Below are 26,473 nucleotides of genomic sequence, written 5' to 3' on the forward strand. Positions count from 1 at the left end.
CTGAGAGTCTTTCATTAACTCATTGCTTAGTTATTTTTTCCCAGTATCTGTTGTGAGCCTGAAAACTCAAATCAGTTTCACTCACACTTCAGACCAACAAGGCTTTTGAAAGATTTGGTTTGTCCCATGATGCTATATTACAAACTACCACTAGAGGAGGTCAGAGACAAGCACATGACTTGCAGACAGAGTGGAGCTCAGTCACATGTTGTGCTTAAGTAACACACAAAACCACTAACAAGCACAATCACTGTCAGACGACCAGCAACTAACAATGACAAAAACAGGTCCCCACAGCGACAACCCTCCAAATGAAAAGAGCATTTACTTTGCTCTCCACCGCTGAAACACAACACCCCTCCAACAAGTAGCACAAACTCCATGTTTCACAAGAGACTCGGAGCCACCGCTGCCAGTCTGCACTTCATTAGGCTGATTGCTTGCCTGTGTAAGCTGCTCTCTTTGCCTGCCAGTTCTCCCTGCCTTGTTCTGATTAAAGGGGAACCTCATAAATGCGCTGCTGCCTATAAACGATTCCCTTGCTACATCAAAGTCGCACGGAAGTTGTAAGCTGCTCTTATAATTGCGACAAAGCACAGGCACCTTTTTGCAGCCGCTGAACTTGCCCTGCGGCCCTGTTAAAACTGGCACTAAACTGGAGAAGTCTGGTGGAATTTGGCTTATTCAAACCTTAGTGGTCATTAATATTCAGTTTAATGAGGCAGGAAGAACATGATGCTGATGAGGATAAGAGCAGCAGCAAATGAGTAAACTTCTAACAAGCTAAGTTGTTAGTGTGTAAGTAAGCCAATATTGAATACATGATAATGTTGCCTAATGTCGCCACAAGCAAACCAAAACAGTCTTTTTATTCCAGTGAAATAGACAGTAAATGTTACTGCTGGTGTGGTTTGGAAATAAAATGATTTGACTAAAGGTAAAATTACAGTCGTTTCAGGTTGTTAATCCCAAATTGCCATCCACCTATACTGGAGATAAGTGCTGCTGTGTTCTCACGCTGCTGTTGAAACTTGAATGCCTCTGTAATGGTCATAAATACAGTTGATTGCCTGAGAGACAACACGCTGTATTTCTGAACAAACAAAACATCATCATAAAAGTGCATCTACGCCTCAAAAAAAAATTGGACCAGTGTGGTAAATGACAGCTCAGTAATAGCGGGGACTATTTGTGAAGTGGGTTAATTTACGGGTAGCATTTATGGTTTGACAAACATTGCCCTGAACTGACCGCTGTCTGAAACAGATGGATGGGAAACAGACACGAGATTAAACCACACAAACAGAGAGCTGTTGTATCTGCAAAAAATGCACAACACAGCTGGTTTCATTGGAAAACTATAAAAATATATCACTTTTTTTGATCTTCAGTAAAAGTAGCTGCACACTTATTTAATGTTACGTGTAAAAAAAAAAAAGAATTTATTTAAAAGAAACAGTCTGAAAGGCTTTAATTGTTTTGTTCATTCAAATGATAAAACATTGGTGGAAAAAAACTTACATTAACTGCATAGCAAAATGTAGGCCCTTTCAAAGGGACATTTAGGAAGAACAATATAAATACACTTTTGGTCCGAACTTTTGTACCATATTCTCACATAAATACACAACATGAGACATTCATACATTCCAAAGAGAATAAATATGTCTATGCTCTATAAATGTGTAGAAAGAAAAGTATGAGGGAGTGATGAGAATGTTTTTATTGCTATGAGAGATAAAAGATGAAAAAAGCTGAATATGGTGAATAATTTTAGGGTTAAACCTTTCTGTGTTGAAGAGAGCACAAACCTGAATTTGTCTGTCTTTTAAAATGAATAGAAGAGCTGTTTTTCAAGAAAGTAAGCTTCTCTGATATGTTTCATTTGGCCTGAGTAAAACACTCGTCATCCATCCAAGCGTACAAAGTGTCTCGATATTAAGGCCCTTTTCAACACAAGGCACTGTATCTAATGAAGAGAAAGGCTTAAGTGAAAAGTCTGTATTATTGTGTCCGACGCAAGTCCTCGCCCAGCTTAATTACTGCAAAAGTAAACAAGTGAAGAGTATAAACAGCTGGGGAGTAACGCCCCTCCTCATATAGACAGGTCATGTAAACAGGCAGTCCAAAGGGGCAAGAAGATATTTATGTTTGGTTTTTTTTTATCCTTGCTGCAGGAAAAAATAGATTTCTTATTTGACTTGAAGTGCTCGGAAAGTTGATTCAAACACTCCTTGTGCAGTAGATATAATATAAACATTGATTTTCAAAATGATAGCCACATGTCCTCTGTGTCCATTTTGGGGAATCCTTGGGAACACGTCGCTGAAGTCAGTGATATTTCCATTTTTATGATAAGTGATACATACTGTAGCCCAGAGGGGCAGCATACAGTCCTAAAGGTGAGATGGGCAGTATGGGTCTGTGGTGGTGGTGATAGGCTGAATACGACTGTCCGTACAGTGACATGGCGCCCAACGACAGCGGTAACGTAAAGCCAGGATGTAAACCTCCCGCCGCGGCAGCTGCCACTGCTGCCGTCTTTGCGTCTGCGGCCATCTTGAGTTTCTCCAGTTCGGCTTCCTGGAGCCTCTTGGCTTTTGCCCGGCGGTTCTGGAACCAGATCTTCACCTGGGTCTCTGTCAGGGTCAAGGAGGAGGAGAACTCGGCCCGCTCTGCGATGGACAGGTACTGCTTCTGCCTGAACTTCCTCTCCAGGGCCAGAAGCTGGGACGTGGTGAAGGGAGTTCGGGGCTTTCGGTTGGTCTTGTGTTTTCTCAATGGACAACCAGGAGCGACGTGACCTGCGAGAATAGCAAAGATTTTTAAAATTGAGATTTATATGAATTCAACTGACTTTCATGGAATATGATTGATTTGTTGTGAAATTTGAACATCCTTATTGGCCACATTAAAAAGTTGACTATATTTAAACAAAAAAGAGCTGAATTAATCCAACTTTAAATTATAAGTTGGACAAAATTTTAACTTCTAGGCTACATTTTATAGGTATGCACCACATATTTGGATGTGTCAGAAGTACTTCCTCAAACATTAACCCCCCCCATAGTATGTGGGTAATTAAGAGTAGTTAGTTAACTTTGCACAGGTCTTATCTACTTCATGTCTTTCTTTGAGCAACTGTGTCCAACAGGAGACACCCTCGCGCGCAGCTTGAGATTGATAGGGTATACCAGTAAACTGGAAAAAAAAGCTGAGAAATAATGAAATTCATCCAAACTGCAAAATGTTGACTACTTGTTCAAACTTAAAAAAAATCTTAATTTTGTTGGCTGCAGGAAAGAATTAAGTAAAAAAAAAAAAAAAATCTGTAGGATCGTTTAATCGTGTTGGAGAAACTTACGCGGCTGTGTGGCAAATGTGCTGTTGGTGACCCAGGGTGCGCACTCCTCCGACTCTGATGCTTCGGATTTTACCGGCGATAAAGGCACAGCCTTCCGGCTCCCCCCGGGGGAGCTACGTGTCTCTCGGTACAGATACAGGGAATTTAAACCTGTAGGAGACACCGCCACCGAGCCTCCCTCCGGTTTACAGCGGATGGATTCTCCGCCCGTCTTCCTCCCGGACATGAGCGCCTCCACGCTGAACGGATGATGACGACGCACCGCTGGAGATATCTTCTCCTCCGCCGGCCCATCTGCCAAGTCCGCACGGTTACTGTCCTCCTCGGACGAACTGCACCCCAAGTCGTTAGAGGTCTCGTTAGAGGTCTCGTGAGAGGTCATCTCTCCTCCGGGTCTCGTCCGAAAAACAGTCGAACTCTGAGCGCAAAGGGCGGCCAGGTGAGAGCCGCTCCGGCGAGCGCTGTGTTATGGAGCTGTCAAGTAGTATGTGGGAGTTTGTAGATACATCACGTCGACACGGCTCAACTTTGACCAATCAGTGCAGCCCGAAATGTTTATGAGTGCTGCATTCAGGGACAGTCGGAAACTGGAGGTGCTTGTTTGGTTCTGAGGAGTGCAACGCAACAGACCCGACAAAAACATTTAAAAAATAAAAATAATAATAATAATAATAATGATAATTGCGACAGTATTACTATATTTTCATATATTATATTATATTATATTACTATACTTACTACTACTACTACTACTACTACTACTACTACTAATAATAATAATAATAATATCATCACTGCTGTCACTATTATCATGTATTATTATTGTTGTTGTTGTTGTTAAGTGGCCAACTCACTTCAGGTTATTCTTAGAAGGGTATGTGAAAATCCCATACTCTTTTTGCAGGTAAAACCATTTGATCCCATTTTTAATCAGTTAAAAAACAACAGAGGAAAAATTTGTAAGAACGACTGTTTTGACTTGAAGTTTCACTTCTTCTAGTTGTTTCTCATAACAGTTATTCAGTTTTGTATCATGATAAATCAAAATGTCCACAACGATGTAAAGTAAAGCTTTTCAAGTCTGTAGCTCCATTTTGTTCAGTGAAGATCAAGATTTCTTTCAGACTTGAAATGACGACCCAGTTCTTCCTCATTTTTTCTTTCTGCTTTAATAAGTGAATTCAGGAAAATAAGCCAGAAAAAAACAATAGCTGTGCCACAGCAATATCACAAGTTAAGCTCCAGTAACGGATTAGCTCTAACTCTAACCTCATGAGACTGCATGTGTAAACACGGGCCCCATGTGGATAATTATGGAGAATTATACCCAGGATGAAACACTGATCCCTTTTCTTCTTTATCTGCCTCTCTGATTTGTTTGCTGTTCCTTTTATTGGGACTTTCCATTGAAACTCACAATACTGAGCGCCATGTCAGTGAGTCCTGCATGTAAGGAAGGGGAAATTACTTCCCCAAATTATAGATTTAGTTTTTAAAGTCCAGCTGGTGTCTGAGGCGCAACTGGACGCAATCTAGATGAGACTTCCCCCTGTAGCTGACTCATTCATCTTCTCATCCTATGATTCATTCCCATTCTCCATGCACATTCAACATGAAGTTGCTCATTGTGGTCTTCGTGAAGGAACTCTTTGTGTTTTTTCCATGAACAATTTCACGTTATGTCAGATGAAAGTGCCTGACTCCTCATGAAGAACTTTACACTTTTCCAGCCGTTTATCTTAAGAAGTGCTCCTTTGATGATGGTGGAAATATTTTAAGCTGAAAGGATGTCTCACTTATCTTAAGATTTTTTCCCATGGTCATGCAAGTACTTTCTTATCTATTGCCTAATTGCTCATATTTAACACCCATGTCTTTGCTAATTGGAACCGTTCTGCTGCTGAATGATGATTAATCGCTGGTTGACATCACAAGGCCTGATCCACAGTCATAATCTGGTGAGCACAAATAAGTGGTAGAAGCTATGAGAGTTTGTTTGTGTGTTTTTCATACCCAGCCAACAGTGCTGCAGGACTATTACAGCTTCCCATTCCCACAAGAATAAATTCAGATTGTATTCCTTCAATCTCACTCATATATCATCTCACTATGTATATATATATATATATATATATATATATATATATATATATATATATATATATATATATATAATGTAGTACACACTCTTATCCCTGCATTTTTACGTGTAGCCAGCAGGCCTGAGTAGCATGTCTATGACTGTGGAGCGGAGCTCAGTTCCCAGGAGGCTGCCTCTGCTGCCTTATTAAAGTGGGGTTATTTCACAGACAATCAGAGGTTTGTGAAGGCGCCAGTGAGCGGCCAGATGAAAGGACTGACTCCTCAGGGGAGAAACTGTTGCCTTTTTTTTTCAGCCCTGTTCAGGATCCCCACCTCCATCCTCCTCCACCCTCTTCACCTCTCTCTCTTGTTCCTCTCTAGCTGTACCCGCATGCCCTGCAGGCACCTTGTCAGTCATTATCCACAGAACTCGTTCTTGGCTGAGCGTCAGTGGCATGTTTCCTCCTCTCCTCCCTCCCGTCTCCTTTCTTACACCCTTTATTGCTTGCTTTGTTTTGCTAAGTCATTTTTCTTTATCTATTGCATTTTATTTTTTCCTTCCTTTTGTCTGTTTTTTTCTACACCCTCAGCCATGTGACTTTCTTTTTTTTTTACTTTATCTCTTCCCTCATAAATGCTTTATTCCTGTCCTTCTCACATGTTTTCTTTTAAGATTATTTTTTCGCTTTTGTCTCCATTATACATAGGACAGCTTAAGCGTGAAAGGAGAAGTGAAAGGGGGTGACATGTAGCAAGGGGCTCCAGGCTGGAGTTAAGCCTGTGGCTGCTGCAGCAAGGGCAAAGCTTCTGTACATGGGGCGCCCACTCTACCAGGTGGGCTACTGGATGCCACCTTCCCACATCTTTTCTATTTATCCTCTCTCCTTGCCTCCTCTCCTCCATTCTTTTGTTTCTTTCTTCCCTGTCATATTAAATCTCAATGTCAACATAAAAACCATCTAGACAGATTGTAAAAGATTATTCAAATTCTTGGTTTTTGTCCTTATGTATTTTTCAACCCTGTTGCAAGGGGAAGACTGCCAGTCACACACAGTCTAATCACAGAAACTGCTGGCACTCATTTTATTATCTTACTTGAAAAATCTAACTGGCACCAATACGAGCTACAGCCTGTACTGTCAACGCATCTATAAACAGTGTCATGCCCAGCTTGAGTTATATTGAATCGGAGGTGATGTTTTTTTAGATGCACTTTGAATGTGTGAACGTGTGGGAGCTGATATAAATAAACGCTGGGTATGCATGTAGACGTGCAAATACAGTAATGCGACCACAGCTTTGTGTGACCGAAGAGGATTTTGCAAGAGAAGAAGAAGGAGGAAAAAAGGAAGGAAGGAAGGAGGGAGGAGGGGTAGAAATGAGAAGGGTGCTCTCCTGGGTGTAGCAAAATTACCCACACATCCCACTTCCTTTTTTCCATAATATCATTTAAGCCTGATAATAGCTAAAGCAATTTGTCTGAGCATGTTTGTGTGTGTGTGTGTGTGTGTGCGTATGCAGTGCGTGGCTGTCTGTACAGTGTGTGTGTGTGTGTGTGTGTGTGTGTGTGTGTGTGTGTGTGTGTGTGTGTGTGTGTGTGTGTGTGTGTGTGTGACAGAGAAGCTCTGGTTGTGTGAGTCGGGCACACCTCAGAGCATTGTAATTACAGCAACAGCTTTGAAGTGGTGGAATGTTTGGTTGGAATAATCAGCAGGCAGCTCTGCACTCACACACTATTTACATTCCCATTAAAACACTCATTCATGCCATCAAACCAGCAAATTTTACCATTATACTGAAACTTACATGTAAGTATAAAGTCAGGGAAGTAACATGCTAAAATGTAAAAGAATATGCAGCATTGTTACAGTTTGTAAATTAATGTAATTCTATCCTGTATTAGTTGGCAGTTCCTCTTGAAATTCGGCTTTTATTTCCCAACTTGATATTCCTTTGTTCAACTGACTTGATGAGTATAAAAAAAGAAGAGTATATTTCCAATATACACAACAGAATACCATTATATGGCAAATTTTCTGGAGAACAGTAATTATGTATTTTTTGGCAGTATGTGTAGTTTAGTTTTTTACATTTATGTCAGCTTTCAATTTTACTCCACTAAATTTCCTAAATAAAATGTATGCTTTTATTCCAATACTCCAATTTCCCTTATAGCACCTTAGTTGCCTTATACAAAATAGGGAAGGAAAGAGTAAGTGATGGACGGACACACAAATGGTAAATTGGGAGGGAAAAACTGGATTTTGTTCTTATGTTAGATAGAAATAAATCTCATAATTCTCAAAATTCTTGCCATTTGCTTTTTAATTACTAGCTAGTTCTTGTACTTGTACTATACTTTCAATACTGAAGTGCATTTAATATTGTGAAATCACTTGATATTGATTACTCAAGATACTCAAGTGCAGGAAATATCAGATACTCTTAGACTTTTACTCAAATAATATTACAAAAGGTGACATTAACTTTTACCAAAGTCTGGTGATAAATCTGTACTTTTACTCAAGTGTGGCTTTCAGGTACTTCATTCACTACTGCTTGAACTACACAATTTTGCAAAATGATAATATGTTAAGATCTTCAGTAAGACAGGTAACTTGTCAAACCTGTTGGGCATGTTATAAATAACTAACTGACACATTCACACTCAAAGTAATCACATTGTTTTCACTCACATCCAAATGATGTTAGTACTGTCACCAACCCCGCCCCTCTCTGTCTTTGAGCTCCAGGCCCTCAGAACCTCCGCCTGTAATGCACATAAATGACTACCTTGAATGCTACAATGGCGCCAGGGCCAATTAGCTGTTAACACTGGAGACAGATCCATTCAGAAGCCAGAGAATGAGGCCTCCTGTAACGTGAAAGATTGATGCCCACTTTGCTAATGACAAGAGAAGGAGGGCAATCTGTTGCTTGACTCAGCCCTGGGCTATGTTACAGGATAGTCAGCTGATGACTGTGAGCCTGCAGGGGAGGGTCCCTGAGAAGATTGGAGTTTAAGTCATTATTAGGGTGAAAATGAGGACATCAATACTCATACAGATATATGCAAATCCATTTGTTTGGAACTATTATTGGGCATTATGATGACATAAAATGTGAAATGACAGTTGTGCATCGTATGAGATTCTTCTGCACTTTGAGTTAGCTATGACCCTTTAATAGTTTTGATTGCATCCGGGTGCTGCTGGAAACATTTCCAAACAATGAGCAGAACAGCTTTATGGCAACATTTGAGTTATGTGATTTTCAATGTGAACTCAAACACAGCATTGTTTATGTAACACCTGTCATGAAAAGAAGCATGTAGCCCAAAGTGCCTCACATAGCAAAACTGAGACAAAATTAAAAAGACCTTAATAGAACAATAATAATAAACTTTGGAAAGATTAAAAATTACGATAAATTACAAATGATACATGAAGAAATGACTACATTAAATGAATTCATGAAATGACAATCACAACAATGAAATGTAAAAAGATTAATAAATTATAGTCAATGGAATTAAATAAAATAATAACCAGGGATAAAAATGATGTAAAAACCAATGACTAAACTTATAAACTCTCTCTCTGTCGCAAGTGTCACAACAATGATACTGGATCAACCATCCAAAGTAAAAACGTTGTTTCATATCACTTTCTTTAAAATACGCCTCATTTTGAAATTCTCATGGCACATCTGTGTCATAATTTTCATCCGAGCACGCAGCTCTCCTAAACAATAAAATCTTGCAAAATTAGCAGAGTAGTGCCACGTAGATAATGGCAACCAGCCAAGAAAAAAGTAAATGAGGATGTTTTCTGATATCATCTCATATTGATCGCAGGCTGCTGAAATGAAGCAAATCGATATCATTTTGTGGCAGACTTTGTGATACAAGCAAATATCGTAAAGTTTTCCAAAGGATTGATATACCATCACATTGCATCTCAACCAGATACATTTACAACTGTAGTATATGTCAAAGAACATACTGTACACCTGTTAAAGAACCCATCCAGCATACACAGTTATGTGAACTTACAAACACAGATATACACACATCCAGTTAATGGCCACACAGCCAAGCTGGTGAAGTGAATCACAGGAAGTGTGAAACAGTACTGTTCCAATAACAACGTCACACAGCCATAATGATAAATAACACATAGGCACAGCAAATGTCACATATTATCTTTTTATAACATAAATTACACAGCAACATACCACAAATCCACAAAAGTGCCAGCTGGTGCACCGACTGCCACATGCATGTGAACCTGCACATTGGCCCAGAGCAAAGCATGGTGATGCACGTAGCAATGTGACAACACCACACTCACACAAGCATGTAGAGAAATCAGCTTTGTGCCAAAAGAAAAGTTTCAGCTCCCGTCTCTGCGCCACAGTGTGTAGCAAAGCGTTCCTTTGAAGGTGATGATAGCTTGGGTAATCGCCAACTGCAATTATATTTTTTGGAACTGCTCTTTGATGAAGTTTTGAACACTACTGTGTACTTACCCACTAATGTAGGTTCACAGCTTCACCTCACCATAACCCATTATTATCAGGTCTTCCTGTCAATTCATGACTAAAATATTACACCTTGAAGGGTTTTGGAAAGTTTGGCGCAGTCAAACTTGGCGACCTCTTAACCTTCCTTGTACCCTATAAAATTGTGCAAATGGGTGTGCATTTTTTGCCTATGCAGGTTAGCTCTTGAGCTATACTGTATAGCTTTGTGTCATGCTCACAGTGGTACATGCTTGTAGTGCAACACTTGTATAGTTAGCTCTGCAGAGTGATGCTCACCTCAGTCACTCAACACAGGAACCTTCCTTGATTTAAAAAAAAAAATCCAGATCTTGCAGGGTTAATTTGCAGCTGACTTCACATGCAGGCTTTTGGAAATTAATTGTGGAGTGCCATCAGGATCAGGGGAAAAGGAGCATCATCAGACCTCAATGATTCATAGTGCATCGCAGGCCATATGACTTTAGTTTCCGTGTCAAACTCTCATCCTCCGCAGAGAGCGAGAGACACTAGCCAGAGGCCATCTGCTCCTCGTGCAACCATGTAGATTCCCTACGACACACTATATCTTAATCAGTTCTGACAGGTGGGATTTATGATGAGACCATCGTGTAAATCTCAAAGAGGCTTGTTATTATTGAGAGGCACTGAAATGGTATAATTGTTTTTAAGTGGTGCTGGAAGGGCAAGTGTGCATGCATTTGTGTGTGTCGCATGTGATCGTGTGAACATGCACAGTATTCTGGGAAGTTTTCCAGAGATTGGGGAAATCCACCTTCCAGGCAACAAACAACTTAAACCACAAAAACAAATCTCCTTTAAAGAAAATTTTGTCTCATTACAGCAAATAACATTTCATGGTAGAAAAAGCCACAACTTTCCCAGCTATTATGGCCGCGTTACACGCACCCTTAGGGTTATATGAGAGTGAAATGTGCTTACACACAGGAACAGTGTTTATCTGTGCAACAACAGTAAGGAGAGTACCTATAAAGTATTCTCAGAATTAGTGTTTCATTAACATCCAAAACCATGTGACATGTTTTTTGTGTGTCCACATTTTCTGAAAGCTTACAAATATGGATGAAATTGAGAAGTATCCCCTGAAATTGTGGGGGCATTGTAGCATAATTCAAGCAAAAAAAACCAAAAAAAACGTAAAACATGAAAAAGACATTTAAAAAAGAAAAACAGTTTGGTAATATCAGCCCATTTTCACTCTGAAGTCTTCATATACCGCCACTTTGTCAGCGATTTCACCAAAAGCCACCTTCCACGGCAGTATGATACACTGCTGGGTGTCCATCCTGGCATTGGTTGTGGCATCCCAGAATGTGGACAGCAGACGCAGATTACCTAGAACATAATATGTAGACGTGAAAGTCCACTCACAAAGTGGCAATATGTGACGACTTTGGGTGCGAATGTGTTAGTAACATAGGTACCAACTAAGAATTATCCATCCATATCTTAATGGCTATATTGACCACCACTGTTGACAACACTGCCACCATTGAAGGAACATCATTATAGCCTCTTCTGCCATCACCATTTCTGCCGAAATCTTGTGGACCTATCTATGTCAATATAGAGAATGCATGGAAGTATGTGGGCATTGACAATTACATTTAAAGACAAGATATGACTTTATTAATCCCACACATGGAAAATTCAAACATTACACGTTTGAAATGAATGGATTTATTTTTGTAACTGAAGGGAATATAAATGAGCCCTAGTGTCTTATGTACTTGTCAAAAAAAAGTAAGTTTAATAACAAAATGATTAAACAAAACATTTGTTGCTTGGAAGAATAAATTGTATGTTCAACATGAGGCTCGAAAGCTTCACTTAATTTCAAAAATAAATCTCCCTCATAATGTACTTTTAAACTACTTTATCATATTACAGTTTCCTATGTTTTGTCCTTTGCCCTCCTCTATGATGTATGGTGCCAACATTTTAAGCTTCATAACAGAAGTCCACTCTTCTTTAACAAGATTCAAGTTTCAGTCTGTATGTGTTTTGTGTTACCTTGAGGTAAAATCAGTTTGTGCTGTTCCAACATCGGTTCCTAGTGAGAGCTTCTTTTATAGAGTCATAAAGAACAGAGCACTTAACTGAATAAACAAATCAGCCACTCTGCCAAAACAAGGAAAAGGGAACATCAAAGCTGGTCGTAATTGTTTTAAAGGTCAGCGGCCGGGAAGGGACTGACTGGCTGGCTCACTGACTGACTCATTGGTTAGTCGGCTCGCGGCTGTTACAGGGGAAGATGGCCTGTCCACAATTGAATAACCTCTGAGAAGACTAACTGATTATTACAATTCAATGGGAGCCTCTGTGATTCACAGACTAACTCCTGCTGGCTGAGAGGCTGCAGAGACCTGAAATGAGGTGCAAAGAAACATATGACCTGACACAAAAGTGGATCTTCATTAATGAAACCGTGTGTGTGTGTGTGTGAGAGAGAGAGAGAGCGTGCTGCGGCAGACTCAAGACTCAGACTCACTGCTGTTTAATGAGCAAAAGACGCCAGCCACAGTGGGACCAAGGACAGATCTAGGATACGATAGACAGCCCAGAGCACAAAACCACACTGGTCTTTGCTTTGACCCTGCCGAGTGAGAACAGCCACTGGGGTACTTTGCGGTGACCCTTTCTTCGCCTACAAGGTCAAAGGTTACAAGCCTCAGCATGCGTCCTTTGAAATGGAGCAACAAGGGCGTGCTGCTGGACTGACTGGCAGGATGGCAATTACCAAAATGCTTGGCCAATTTATCTGCCTCACCTTACAGCCACGAGTAGGACAAAAAGGCAGAGAAAGCAGTTTAATAGCAAGTGTAAATAAAATCTAAGTTTGAGCCTACTTTTGCAACCTGTAAGTAATGCTGTTGTTGAATTCTTGGCAAAAATGTTATCGGGATCTCAAATATGACGTTTTTTTACACTACAATTTTTTTAATGGGTATCAGTGAGGTAGCATTAAATGTTACAAGTTGCAGCTGGGGAGGGCAGCTGTGAACGATTATTTTGTGGATAGAACATGTTTCGACATTATTTTGCTCAACATTTTTTATATTACAAATTGCATCAAATGTGCATGCAAAAAGGGGGTGTTTAACAAATACAGGAAATTATTACCAACTCTGCAGTTCTTCTCAGGGTGCTTTTAGCATTTTTAAGCTCAATGGTTTTGTGATCCAACCCACCAGGGGGAACCAGAACCAGGTATTTAGGGTGTTTTTAGAGATAAGCAACTGAATGCTAACATATTCGCAGCATCAACTTAAAACATGATAATGCGTCAGTGTTGTGTACGGCTTGTTTCCACTGCCCCCAAGTGGTCAAAAAAGATTTAATGCAGGTTTAAGGACTGAAGATTGACGCCGCAAAAACCTTGCTAAGATGATAATTTCATAATAATATGACATTTTCTCTCTTGCACTCTCTGCTCTTATGAGGGTGCCTGCCTCCAAGCCTTTTAAGTTGGGCTGTCTGCTGATCTGTAGATAATTGTTGACTTTATTTCAAGCCAGGAAATGGAATGATCAACTCCAGATGACAAAGACAAGAGTGAGTAGAGAGCAGGACGGACAAATGGAGAGAGAGCAATTTGAGGACATACTGAAAGACCATTTGCCTGATGAAGGTCTAGCCCCAAAACATTACAAATAAATGTGTTTCTGCAAGTTAGACAGTGTGCAGGAATTTGTTTGGAATTTTTGATCGACTTGTCCCTCTCCTATACGCACCTGTCATGAAATAGATGTGCAAAGTGTTCCTATATTCTGATATACTGAAGGACAAATGTACTGATCGTGCAGTTTATGTAATAAGATTTGTGTTGACACAGTCTAACATCAGCTCCAAGATGTCTGAGGCAAAATCAACATTTGATTTAAATACGACAAGCATTGTGTGTTGTTAATTGCTCTTTAATACAACAGTGTTTGTGTTGCACTTCAGTTTATTCCTTACCTAATTGAAAGGCAATTACTCATAATTCAAAAGTACTTGAGTGGCACTTAAACCCTATTTGCTTGTAATTTCCCTTGTGGCTGTGTTCGAGTACAATGTCTACATCTGCCAGCTTGACCCAGAGTTTGGAGAAGTGAGTGACATTGTTTGCCTTTGGAGTAATGGCTGTCATTATGGTGAATTACTACCCTACCCAAACACCCAAACATTCTCTAAAACCACCCCACAGCGCTTTGTCTCTATCTTCCTCTCTGGTGCTGGTGCCTTGTTACAATCAATTAAGCTGATTACAAGCACTATCTTCACCACTTCAAAGGAGGGCCATTACAGCGGGTCAGACTAACTGTCTCTTTACTGCGCTGCTGCCCTGTTGTTTGTCTCAGAGTAAGAAGCTTTAAACTTGTTACGCTTTAACATTTGAGGTGCTGAAATCTGTCGATATAGAAAAAAGAAAAATCTAACAATGTTGGAAATACACTAACTTTTTCATACTAATGAAAGGATAAATGACAAGCAATGAGGTGAAGACAATTGATGTTGTCTGTCCGCTTTCAAGTTAAAGGCTTACTCCTCGTCAGGCCAGACAACAGGTCAAATAATAAATGGAGAGACACAGAGAGAGGGAGCGAGACACCAAGTCTAGACAGCATATTTAGGGACCCTCCCTGATTGCTTTGTTCTGCACCATGTCTATAGGTAATTACCTCAACAAACTACTGGGAGCCCTGTCAAATCTGAGGCAAGTGAGAGGTGAACAGGAAGAAATAGTACGCAAAGTAAAATAATTAATAAATGAATGTGCCCGTGCACATATGTGTGTTTGTATGAGCTGTGATGCATGGATGAGTTTCAGGGCGTGGGCATGTGACAAAGACCCATTTCTAAAAATATCTGCAGCAGCATGTTGCCATGAAAACATTACCAGTGATTAAGTGCGAATGTATTCCGATGGTTTTAAAATGAGACATTAACAAATATCCGCAGTCACCCTTTAGAGTAATCTTCAACTGAAATAGCAGGTGAACGTGGCTTCTCTTTGAAATCAAGTCGCAAGTCAGTGGAAGTGTTTGCAGGTATCAACACAACAACTGTTTTATAGTATTAAGTATTGAGTATTGTAATCTCAGTATTACAAAAGTATTATTTAATGAACCTGGGTAACAGTGTTCAATTATGAATTAGACAGATGGAAAGATTCACTGTCTGTAAGGTTAATAGTGTCCACGTCCATCCTCAGTTTCTTGTCCTGGCATAAAAAGATGACATTGGGCCTCATTCACAAATAATGTATGCACACAATTTATTTTGCTCATCCAAAGAGGAGTTGGACTGAGTGGCAGAGTTTGGGACAGTTTTATTTCTAAAACTTGGAAAATTAAACAGACTAGACTAAATAATACCAGAAAAAAACAGTTCATGTATATTCTGTATATTTGGAATATGTTATCATATAAATATACTCTGTATACTTTGTGCTTGGAAAATGCTACTCTCCCTCGTAGGCCTGTTTTGGCTGGGCATCTGTTGATGCCAGATGCTACGTTGATATCAGAATCCAACCTTCCCATCTGAGTAGATTTTTGATCTTGGACATAATTTAGTCCATCGAAATGTCAGTATATTGCAGTGCAGTTTAATACTACATACTTTATAATTAGATGTTATGTTGGTCAGTTTGAGAATTTCTCAACGGTGAAGGTTATTTGACAATATGCAGGGAAGTCTAGTCGTGGTGTAGCTGGGTCCGCAGAACAGATTACGGTTTTTCTGGCTTTTCAAAAAAAATTTTTAAAAAGATCAATGCACATTGACAGGAACACTCTGTGTGATGCAAAACATCAGGCATTGTCCTCCGGTGTCCCCACCAGGCATACTGTAGCTTTTAAATCACTGAACGAATCTGAGATGTCAGCAGTAACTCAAGACTAATGTTAAGGTGCTAATTACTAATGGTATTTACTTGCCTAGAGCACACTGTAATAATAAAAGTATTATTTTGAAGACTCCTCTTATTTGACCTCATGTAGCTCTCATAACAATCATAACTGCACTGACATAATTACAGTGTGTTTTCAAAAGCTTCACCTCACGCACATCATAAGATTAATTCCATTGTGAACTGCATTGGATGATTAGCATATCACAAATTCCTGTAGCCACACAGCGCACATCTCTCAGGTGTTATTACCAATATAATTAGTGACTGGTATATGCTTGCATCTCTAAATTTTATAAAAACACTACTTGTAATTAATTTTTTAACAACACACCACAAATTTTAATATTTTATAGAGGGGGATTTCAGCTACAGGTGGAGGCATTTCAGATGTTACTTTTAAATTTCCTAAATTGGATTGCTTTTCTTTTTATATATTTCCGGCAGTGATGCTTTTGCCAGTCCCCCCTGCTGTTCAACGCCTTCACAGATAGATCTGGAAATAACCTTGACCAATGAAATGTGAGGCCCCAGTTGGAGCTTTATCTCAATTGTATAGAAAACAGCCATGAGATGCTGCGTCGTGTAAAGTTGGATTGAGAGTGATGAGCTTTGTTTGAAACGTTGGATTATTTTAGACAAGCATGAAAATGTGACTTCACGTTGTGCACTTAAATCACTATCTGTATAAAGTACTCTGTGTACTCTACTTCTTCTATGTTTGTGCACGTGCGTGTGTGTGTGTGTGTATTCATACTTTTTTTTTCTTTACAGTACCTGTTTTGGCGTGCTTGTCCATATATTCATGTTTAAGAAGATTACAGAAAATACAAACTATTGAGGATGCAACACAAAAATGAATAGTTTATTTGTCATTGTGGTCCTCCTACATCCAGGTGAGAAAAACAACAACAACAAGAAGGAAATTATTCTGATAAAAATATATAAAAAAAGATTTTGATTCAGATTTGATGAATTTTGATCAATCCCACCTGGAAAAGCAGATCTCTATTTTATTTTTTAAGCATTTGGGCCTCTCCAGTTATATTTTTGTGTAATTTTTACCACACTTAAACAAAAAACAAAACTTGTGTCAAAGTCGTTGTTTAAACACAGAGTGACGCTAATCTATTATCAGTTTCGATTATAGAGGGCTTTCACCTAACCTAACATTTCCTCTGTCAGCTATGAAATCCTCTCGTTGGCATTAAATATACGCTGGCGCCATGAGGGCTTGAGATACAGCAAAGCCTTTACACCATAAAAATTACTAGATAAGATTTCCTTTTGTATCTGCCATGTAGAGAACTTCAAACCACACTTAACACAAAAGCGATTGTTGCCTTTTCATTATCGTGAAACCCAGGCATTAAGAATTTATGAAAGGGGGAAAAACTTTTTGATGGTTTAAGATATAATCCATTATCACAGGATTGTTCCCTTCACAATGCTTTTGATATAAACTCTCACAGACATAAATCCATATTTACACACTCATTGATCAAGGACAGATAATTTACTGCAGAAGGCGCCAACTGTCTTGTCTGGGCTTCAACCCTCTTTGTTGAATTTGAGAATATCTTGTCATTCGCCCGTAAGCAAATATCGATCACTTATCACTCGCTAAATATCAAACCCATAAATCAGCAGAATTAATTAAAATCACTTCAGTGACTGACGATTGTTCTTATCTTTAATTTACTGCCTCAGTTAAAAAACATCATAATAATTCTCTCAAACTGTGGGTTGGTGCAGACTTGGGATTGGTTGTGCGGGAGTCGGCGCCTACAATACAGAATGTCAAAGCCTCCAGTAGCCCGCAGGAAGGTGACCAGACATTGTTAGCTTAATCCTTAAAGGTACTCTATGAAGGAACTGCCGGTTACCATTTGTAAACACAACATTCAAACTTGGACTCTTCCTCCAAGACTTCTTGTATGTACAATGCAAGTCACTATAGAGACACAATGCATCTCAAAGATATAATCCGATAATCTGAAAACCATGCCCATGGAGGAGAAAATAATTGGCGCCATAATAGCGTTCCCTAGGGATGATGCTTTTCTGCAGGCCAATGTGGAGGTTATATCACCCAGCTTCCCTTGTCAAATAGCCTGTGGTAGTTTTCTTCTAGCTCTATGCCAAACGAATATTTATGATACTTACACATTTTGTACAGCAAGATAATCCTCACAAATAAATACTACTTTGTGGTTCTTTTAAGCCTAATTGTCATGGCCAGAGGTAAACAGTAACATTAAGCTATAAACAAACTACACCATGGTTCCAAGACATAAAGTTGCCACTGAAACAAGTGGCGTTTGTCGCGGTTTGGCATGATGACATTCTGTAGTCTCTTTTAGCTACTTGTTAGCAGCCGCCTTTTGTAAGATACATAAAAGCTTCAAAGTTCACGATTGATGTAACTACTAATGTATTTTATGTCATAGAACACAACATAAAGGTCTCTTAAGCTTGCGTTAACAACAGACCTTATTTCAGGCATCTTACAGAAAACCCATCAACTTTGAGACAAAGTAACTGGGAAACAATACACTCTTCTGTGTACTTTCTGTGTTTTAGGACTCATTTAAGGGGCGTTCTATATACAACAAAGGACTGAAATTCTAACATGCCTGTAGCTAGCTTAAACCATTAGATTTCAGCATGTGTAAGAATTATTTTTGCACCTTATGTCTCTCCTTTGGAGAGGAAAACTCAATAACAAACTCCCTCTATACAAATTGGGTATTGTCCGTTTGTGTATGTGTTTCCCTTTACTTCACCTTATTCGTCTTGTAGTGGGGAAGCATAGCTTAATATGTCATAACAATCGTTCAATTTGTAATGAAAGCACCAAATTTCGCAGACATGATTATGGATACATTAGAAACAAATGTGGGTATCGGGCCATCACAAACTCTGACCCTGGTTGCTGTGGCAACCATTTATCAAAATAGCTTCCAGCGGTTGGTTAAACTTTCCTTTCCCATTGGATCCACATGCAATAATGGACATAATCTAGTTCCTAGTAACCTTCAGAAGCAAATAAAATACTCACTAACAATTCTGTGGACATTTACAAAGTAACTGGTCATATCACTTTATTGTATTTTCCTTATAATGTGCCGTGAATCAGTTAAGACAGTTCTATTATTTTGTCAGATGGTGGATAGCAGAGGAAATGTGGTACAGATGATTTTTTTTTGTAATGGCCCAGTTATTAACATTTACTGAGCATTGTTAAGTGGCCTATGTTAATATGCAGCTGTACTCTCCACTGCTGCAGTTGAATCCAGTTATTACTATAATATGCGGAGACAAATTCATAATTTTAATGCATCCATCCATCCATCCATTTTCTTCCGCTTATCCGGGGTCGGGTCGCGGGGGCAGCAGCCTAAGCAGGGAAGCCCAGACTTCCCTCTTCACGGCCACTTCGTCCAGCTCTTCCCGGGGGACCCCGAGGTGTTCCCAGGCCAGCTGTGAGACGTAGTCTCTCCAGCGTGTCCTGGGTCTTCCCCGGGGCCTCCTACCGGTGGGACGTGCCCTGAACACCTCACCAGGGAGGCGTCCTGGAGGCATCCTAATTAGATGCCCGAGCCACCTCATCTGGCTCTTCTCAGCTGGAGGAGCGGCTCTACTCGAGCTCCTCCCGGATGACAGAGCTTCCCACCCTATCACTAAGGGACAACCCAGCCACCCTACAGAGGAAACTCATTTCGGCCGCTTGTACCCGCGATCTTGTTCTTTCGGTCACTACCCAAAGCTCGTGACCATAGGTGAGGGTAGGAACGAAGATCGACCGGTAAATCGAGAGCTTTAATGCATTTCTTTAATTTATTTATAAATTTATTACTATTAATTTATTATTGCCTTATGAGGTGTATTATGCCTAGTTTCTTAAGGTTCTTATTTCGGTTAGGCAAGGAGGCCTCGAGGTCAAAGGTCTAGGGATGGTTAGGCCTGGGAGCCAAGTGTGCAGAATACTGGCACCAGGCTAAAAGTAACATGGAATGAGGCTCCTTTCACAAATTGATTGATTGATTGATCACAGCAGGAGAAGAGTTGCTTTACTGACAAATGTATTGATGCCTGTACCTATATAAGAGACTTGCATGAGCTGTAAGATAGAGAGATTCGCATTGATCCTGAATCCTCTCCCAGGCAGACCATGGTGCCTGGTGGATGCTGAACTTTGTTGAAATAAACTGATTCTTATGCAACCAAGTCAGTGTCAGCGGAGGTTTCTTCATCTTCTACACATCATTGCTACTTAAGAAACAACTACACTTACATAGTAACAAAACATATTTTCACTTTAATTTGTATCTAATTAATATTTATGGTGTCGAAAACATGGACACTGCAGCTTGGGGGTGGCTAAAGTGCTATATACCAGTAACAGCAGGCAGCCATTTTGGAAAATGGCCGCCATGGTCATGAGAACACCAATCTGCAGTAGCCTGATATCCAGATTTCTTTTAAATACATTAAGCTATATTTGTACCAATTTTGGTGTTTTTATCACAAAATGAACAATAGGTTAACTATGCTGCCCCACTATAGAAGTAATATAGTTTGATATTTACAACTGTTTGATTGATCAACCAGCTGATGGAGACATAAAATACAATGCTTTTCAGTGTTTATCAATTATTGTGCAAAATAAGAAAAATACTTCAACATAGGGTTGATATTTTGCACACGTTAGTTTTGTGAATTAAAAAAAATATTTGAAGAAATATTGGTTTGTGATATCGGCAAAAATCATATTTCATTTTAAAGCCAGTATCAGTTGATATAGATGGTGTGCAGATATTATCATGCATCCCTACTTGGTGTTTCATCTTATGTTATTTGTTATTTTTTTGGCACTGTACCACAATGTTTGTGGCTTCTTCTCGGATGTGTGTTGTTACTACATGATTGGCACGTTTTTACGAGGACTCAGCCTCACCTGTGGGCTGTGATCAACGGGGTGCTACATCCCTATAATTTTCACGATCACAGCAGAAAAGGAAGAAAATAGGAAAATACAGGCAGAGGGCAGAGTCTCTGCAGATAAATACACCGCCACACTGATGATTGAGAAGGATTACTTTTGTACGACTCTATACATTGTATAGCAGAAAAACCCTACATAGTATACATTTAAGCTAAAGGGAAGTGAGGAAAAGTAAATCAATATATAACTTTCCCTCCCTCTACGTTTGGCAGCAGCTGAAGCATCTCTGAGCAAGGCATTTACTCTGTGTGTGGATGTTTAGCCTTTAGCACTGCTAAAATGGCAAATATTTCCTGGATTTACAGAATAAAAGGACTTGTTTTGATTTAAGAAAAAAAACAAAATTTTAAATCTTGGCCAAACTGTCTGAAATGAAGTGACTCCCTCATGTTCTCCCTTTCATTTGCCTTGCCACCATAAACCCCTCTCCCACAAACCTTGGTCCCCACCCCTGCCCTTTCACACACACGCACACTCACTCAGCAATATTGCTTTGTCAGGCGACGTTTAGAAGATTAACCTCAAAATTGCCAAAGGGCATCCCAACTCCCCTCCACCCATTGCCACTTCCCCCGCCTCTCTCAGTGTCTCTCTCCCTGCAGCTTGCTCTCTGTGAATACTTGCGCAACAAGTGGCGCCGCTGCAGAGCCCCCTGGGCATTAGAGGGTTGAGTGGCGTCCCAGAGAGCCGTAATTACACCACCACTCAGGTGATTTAAAGGTCCGGGAACATGCTGACCCACGCATGACACCAAAAGTCCCACATTACACTGACACCTACCCATGTTCTGTGTGTCAGGACACATTATTTATCCTCCCATTTCACATTTAACAATTACACTAGAGTAACATGTTTCATTCTGTGCAAACATGAGCAAATCACTTTGCATGTTTTGACAATTTTTGTTGGTTCCTTGGAGGCACTACTCTTCAATGCAGGTTGTATGTTGTTTTTAACGAGTGCATTGAGAAGATCATCTACTACAGTGAGTTCCTCAAGCCTCGCCTCTGTGTTCCCTTTCAAGAGGAAACACAGGTTTGTGATCATTTTTACAGCTCTATTTTGATCACCAGGTCTGCTAAGTGGACATTATTAGAGAAGAAATAATAATCACACACAAGTGCTACTCACAAGAACTTGGACTTGACAGGCTATAATTCAAGATAAAGGGCTGATAATTGGGTTTGGTTGACTCTCCACCCCTTGCAGACATTGTGGTGACAACAGGGAATGTTTCTCTTTGAACAAGGTCAGGGCTAATGCTGGTTAATGGGAAGGGGATGTTCCTCTGCCCCACGTACTCCTCGGCTCTCACTTCCCTTTAGTTCCCTCTCTTATCTTCTCCCTCTTTCTGTTTAACAAGTTGTTGTGACCAAGTGGTCACAGTGTCTCTAGAGTCTCTCTCTGCTAGCTACTGTACCACTCTGCACTAACATCATGCCCAGTTTTGTGCAGGCAAACATAGGTTTTGCAAGTAGTTTTATATCTGACAGAGAATCCCTGAAATTCGCTGCCGTCTTGGGACATAATGAGTGTCATGGGAAAACATGCATGTGCTAATGCTGGTGAAGGTAATGAATCCATTAATCTCTATTTAAATCCTCCTCACACAGCCTTAATGCTGCTTCAGCTCCAGGAACCTACAATTTGAAAAATAATTTAGTGTGACATTTGTCAGCGTTTTAATTGATTTAAAAGGAGAAATAAATGTGAGCAAAAGGAGAGAGGGAGAAAAAGCTTGAAAGACAAGCATTAATACAAAGAAAGATTAGAAATAGTTTCCTTTACGCAGGGTTTTCTGAGTGTTTGCAAATGAGGTTTTAAAGTTTCCTTTCTTCCTGTTAAGATTTTGTTTCTGACAGCATTGGTTGAAGAAATTGTGCCTTTTCAGTTGTAATCCCTGCAATTAAGGCTGTAGGTGCGGCTCCATTACCTCAGCAGGATTAGTAATGACCCAGGAGAGAATATAATTGCTTCTTAATTTGAAGTTGTGAAGTGCATGAAATACCTGAGGCTCAGCCTGCCGTCTCAGCAGTGGTTAGTTCATGGATTAGCTGTTTTTTTTCCCCTGTCTCTCTTTTTTTCTAAACCAGGAGCTTTATAGTTGTTGTGTTTTATAAGGCTCTTTGCGCTTGTGACATGTTCTCTACACAAGAATCTTTATGAGTGATCTGTCACTGTTAATACTGCCCTGAAAAGCTTCTAATGTTTAAAAAAAGACAAAAAGATGATGATATATTTAGATGGCTGAGAAATCCTAAGGCCACTTTTGTTAAAGCTTTGCCATCTACATTATACATGTGTCGTGTTTATTACAGTATTTATGGTAGTACATCAAATGCTATTATAGAGTTTAGTCACAGACACAATAGAAGTGGGTGATAAGGATAAAATCCGATATCTTCATATATTTAATTTAATACAATGATATTCAAATTTATTATGATGCAGTTCATTTTCTGAAAATTTGGACACTGTTTATGGATAAAATAAGCAAAAAGGTCTTAAATTTATTTAAAAAAAAGAAAACAGCTATCCCTGTTTTCTCTGCATGGAAAAACACATTAGACAAACTCATGTCTCTTACTTTATGTTGTCACTTTGCCCAATAGATATGCCATAGTAGCTGTACATTATATTGTACGATTACTCCTACTATTTACTATAAAGGCTGCTCTGTAGATGTACAAATTAATTTAATACTTGGCATCACTCTTTAATTTTAACCATTCTTTGCATAATCATACAAGACGGGAAAAGCGAAAAGGGTGAATAAATGATTATGAGAGAATTTAGACATAACTGTACCAAAAGCATGTTAGTAACATGAACATTTTTCTCCATGTGTAGAACTGACACTGTTGTCTCACCGACCAGTGGGTGAGTCTGTAACACCCCTTATTATTCAGGCCTGACATCTGTCCAAGCTGACTAATGCCATATAATTACAAGGCCTTTGACCAGCCATAATGGCCTTTTTAAGTCCTGTCTTTTGTCCTCAGTGAGACATTTCCAAAGTGCTCATTAGTGACAATACAGCACTCGCAACTGACACCTCACTGCTCTAAAACTATTATTACCAACAGGGATCTAATGTGATTGTCACAAGATGGATTAGTTGGGTTTTTTTTAAGAAAAAATAGAGCCTACATTTGTAAGCTTTATTCCCACACTCAATTCAAACACAGTATTCTGACTATTGGTTATGCAGTATGAAGATTTACATAATGGATACACTATGTGATGTCGTCTTACCACCAGAATGGTTCAATGGTCCAGGCCTAGTTCTTTGGCCTATATAGTTTCTTGTAAGAGACAAATCTTTGTCACCATCAAGTTATGAAATCCCATTTTTCATACCATTTATGATATTATTTTTCAGCAATGCCAAAATTCTGCAGTTCTTCTCTATATAGTTGCTGGACTTCAATTGCCTCTCCATGTACGTATTTACAGGAAACAATGGATAGTTGGAAATCTGTTGTTTTTTAAATTTTATCTCATTGATATCTGTCTCACTGTTTACTCTTCACTCCTCTGACACTCAGTTGTATTAAGTTACTGTTATTGCAAAAACAACATGAGCTTGTTTGGCTGCACTATAATCACACATCGCTCCTCTATTGATGCTTTTTACTGACAAAACATAGCTGGTTAAGCAGTGTTTGCTGTTGTATAAAACCCACACTTACTGTTACAGTCACAATAACGCTGGGTCATCACTTCCAGTGCCACTGATTTTGTGTTCCTTATTTCTGGTCAGAAACAATGGTACGTTTCTGCAACACATGGATATGTCTGTACATTTTATAAGTGGCAGATATGTTCAAACTTTACATTTCAATTTTATGTTGTGAGAGTGCTGTAGTTAGCATGCTGTTAGGTTCAAGTGGAAGAACCACTTGGTCAGGGTTAGCTAAACATCATTGTTTAGCTTAAAATACCAGGGTTTGTTACATCAAACATTGCTGAAAATATCCTGACGTGTTGTTAAAAGTGATCTTGCGGTGTCACACCATCCACTATATTCTCCAGTTCCTGAGAAACTCAGCTCATATACATGTAATCTAAATTAAATCACTTTAGATATGTTGAAGTGTTTGAGAAGTACAAATTTACACATGTACAAATGTACAATGCTAACATTTTATTGTGGTGAGTGGTCTGTTGTGTCTTGTAGTTATGTTCAAGAAAAAACACTTATAATTATTACGGATCATCAACTGCGTTGACAGTATGGTTCCATGGACAGGTAGCTTACATCTAAAAAAGCTCTTCTCCCTGCATGTCCATGAAGTGTCCCTGATTGTTTTGGCCAAGCCACATAACCATCAAAACCTTCTATTGGGAACATGTCATAAGGCAACAGATGGATCCAGTTTCACTTCTCAGGCACAAAAACACATAAAGACAAACTTCTGCATTTAAAAAAACAACAAAATGATTTTCCCAAGCCTCATCATGTGACCTGTATTGTTATTGTGAGAATGAGGCACCACTGTTGTGATCATAGGAGCAGTAGAAAAAGAAAAAAAGGCTGACAAGCAACAGGATGTCAATTACACGGCAGCAGTGAAATCCACACTTCATGTCGGCTTAAAGTTGTCAGCTGTCAATAGAGAGGAATGCCAGACAGCATTGCTGGAGTCCGTTTCAGAGAACAGGAAGGCTGTGTGTGTGTGTGTGTGTGTGTGTGTGTGTGTGTGTGTGTGTGTGGGTGTGGGTGTGTGTGTCTGTTTGTGCATTTATACACTCTGTAACTGTAATTGGAAACATTCATTCATCCATGCACAGGAGTACTGCACAAACAAATTCTCACATACTCACACAGACAACTCCTTTGACGGCAAATAAATAGAAAAAAGAAGTCATGTTCACGTTTTCCAATTCTCAGAAAAGGATGCAATTATCGCTTTAGCTATTTTCTGCCTTCGTGTCACCTGTCTTTTGCATCACTGAGGACTGACAGCCTAGGATTGTTATGCACCCTGGTGGGCATCTCCATTTGCTTGTTTAGACAATGCAGCAAAAATACATTAGCAGGGAGTAAATAGGGTGTTACACTCTGTCTCTGTCACATTGATTTCCTTGTCTCCTGTAAGATGGACCTCTAAGTTAACAGCACTTAAGTTGTGTAGCTGATCTACTTGCCTTGTAATCCTAGAGAAAAATAAAATTGTTGCATGGGTAAAATATGCGACAACTTAGTTATTCGTGGATCCTTTCCACTAATGTGAAATTTGGCCCGAGGTAAGGCCATGTTCTTACCTAAATTAAGCATTAATCATCTCAGGCTCAGCTGAACATAACTTTCATCTGTCTGAGCTGTAATTTGTCAGCCTCAGGTTAGGCTCAGCTGTGTTTTGAATTGCAAGTTAATTTAAGCATGTGCAGAGACACATAGACATCTAGCATGTAAGCATGCTTGCTCTGTTTTCCAGTGCAAACAGAGTTTTTGTTGTGGGGATGAAGAATATAGAGGAGTCCTATAAGGATACTGGTTCTGCCTGGCATTTATCTTTAAGGAAAATAAATGTGAGTCAAATGTAATGCTAACACT

General features: G+C 39.5%; 1 protein-coding gene and 1 long non-coding RNA gene across 3 annotated transcripts in view; one reads left to right on the top strand and one right to left on the bottom strand.

The window, feature by feature from the left end:
- The window catches only part of LOC148187265 (uncharacterized), a 175,475-nt gene that overhangs the window by 48,581 nt on the left and 100,421 nt on the right, over positions 1-26,473 (top strand). The window lies entirely within an intron of this gene.
- msx2b (muscle segment homeobox 2b) lies at positions 1,442-3,859 on the bottom strand. Its single transcript, XM_042499303.2, has 2 exons — positions 3,365-3,859; positions 1,442-2,804 (listed from the first exon to the last, which is right to left on the bottom strand). The coding sequence occupies exons 1-2, from the start codon at positions 3,744-3,746 to the stop codon at positions 2,350-2,352; spliced, it is 837 nt and encodes a 278-aa protein (XP_042355237.1). The 5' UTR covers positions 3,747-3,859; the 3' UTR covers positions 1,442-2,349.

This window comes from Plectropomus leopardus, chromosome 15 (assembly GCF_026936395.1).
Source record: "Plectropomus leopardus strain MGB_pleo_1.0 chromosome 15, ASM2693639v1, whole genome shotgun sequence".
Lineage (NCBI taxonomy): Eukaryota > Metazoa > Chordata > Actinopteri > Perciformes > Serranidae > Plectropomus > Plectropomus leopardus.

Coding starts and splice junctions, on each gene's coding strand:
- msx2b (XM_042499303.2), bottom strand. CDS start 3,746: ATGACCTCTCACGAGACCTCTAACGAGACCTCTAACGACTTGGGGTGC. Junction 2,805..3,364: donor CACATTTGCCACACAGCCGC/GTAAGTTTCTCC, acceptor CTATTCTCGCAG/GTCACGTCGCTCCTGGTTGT.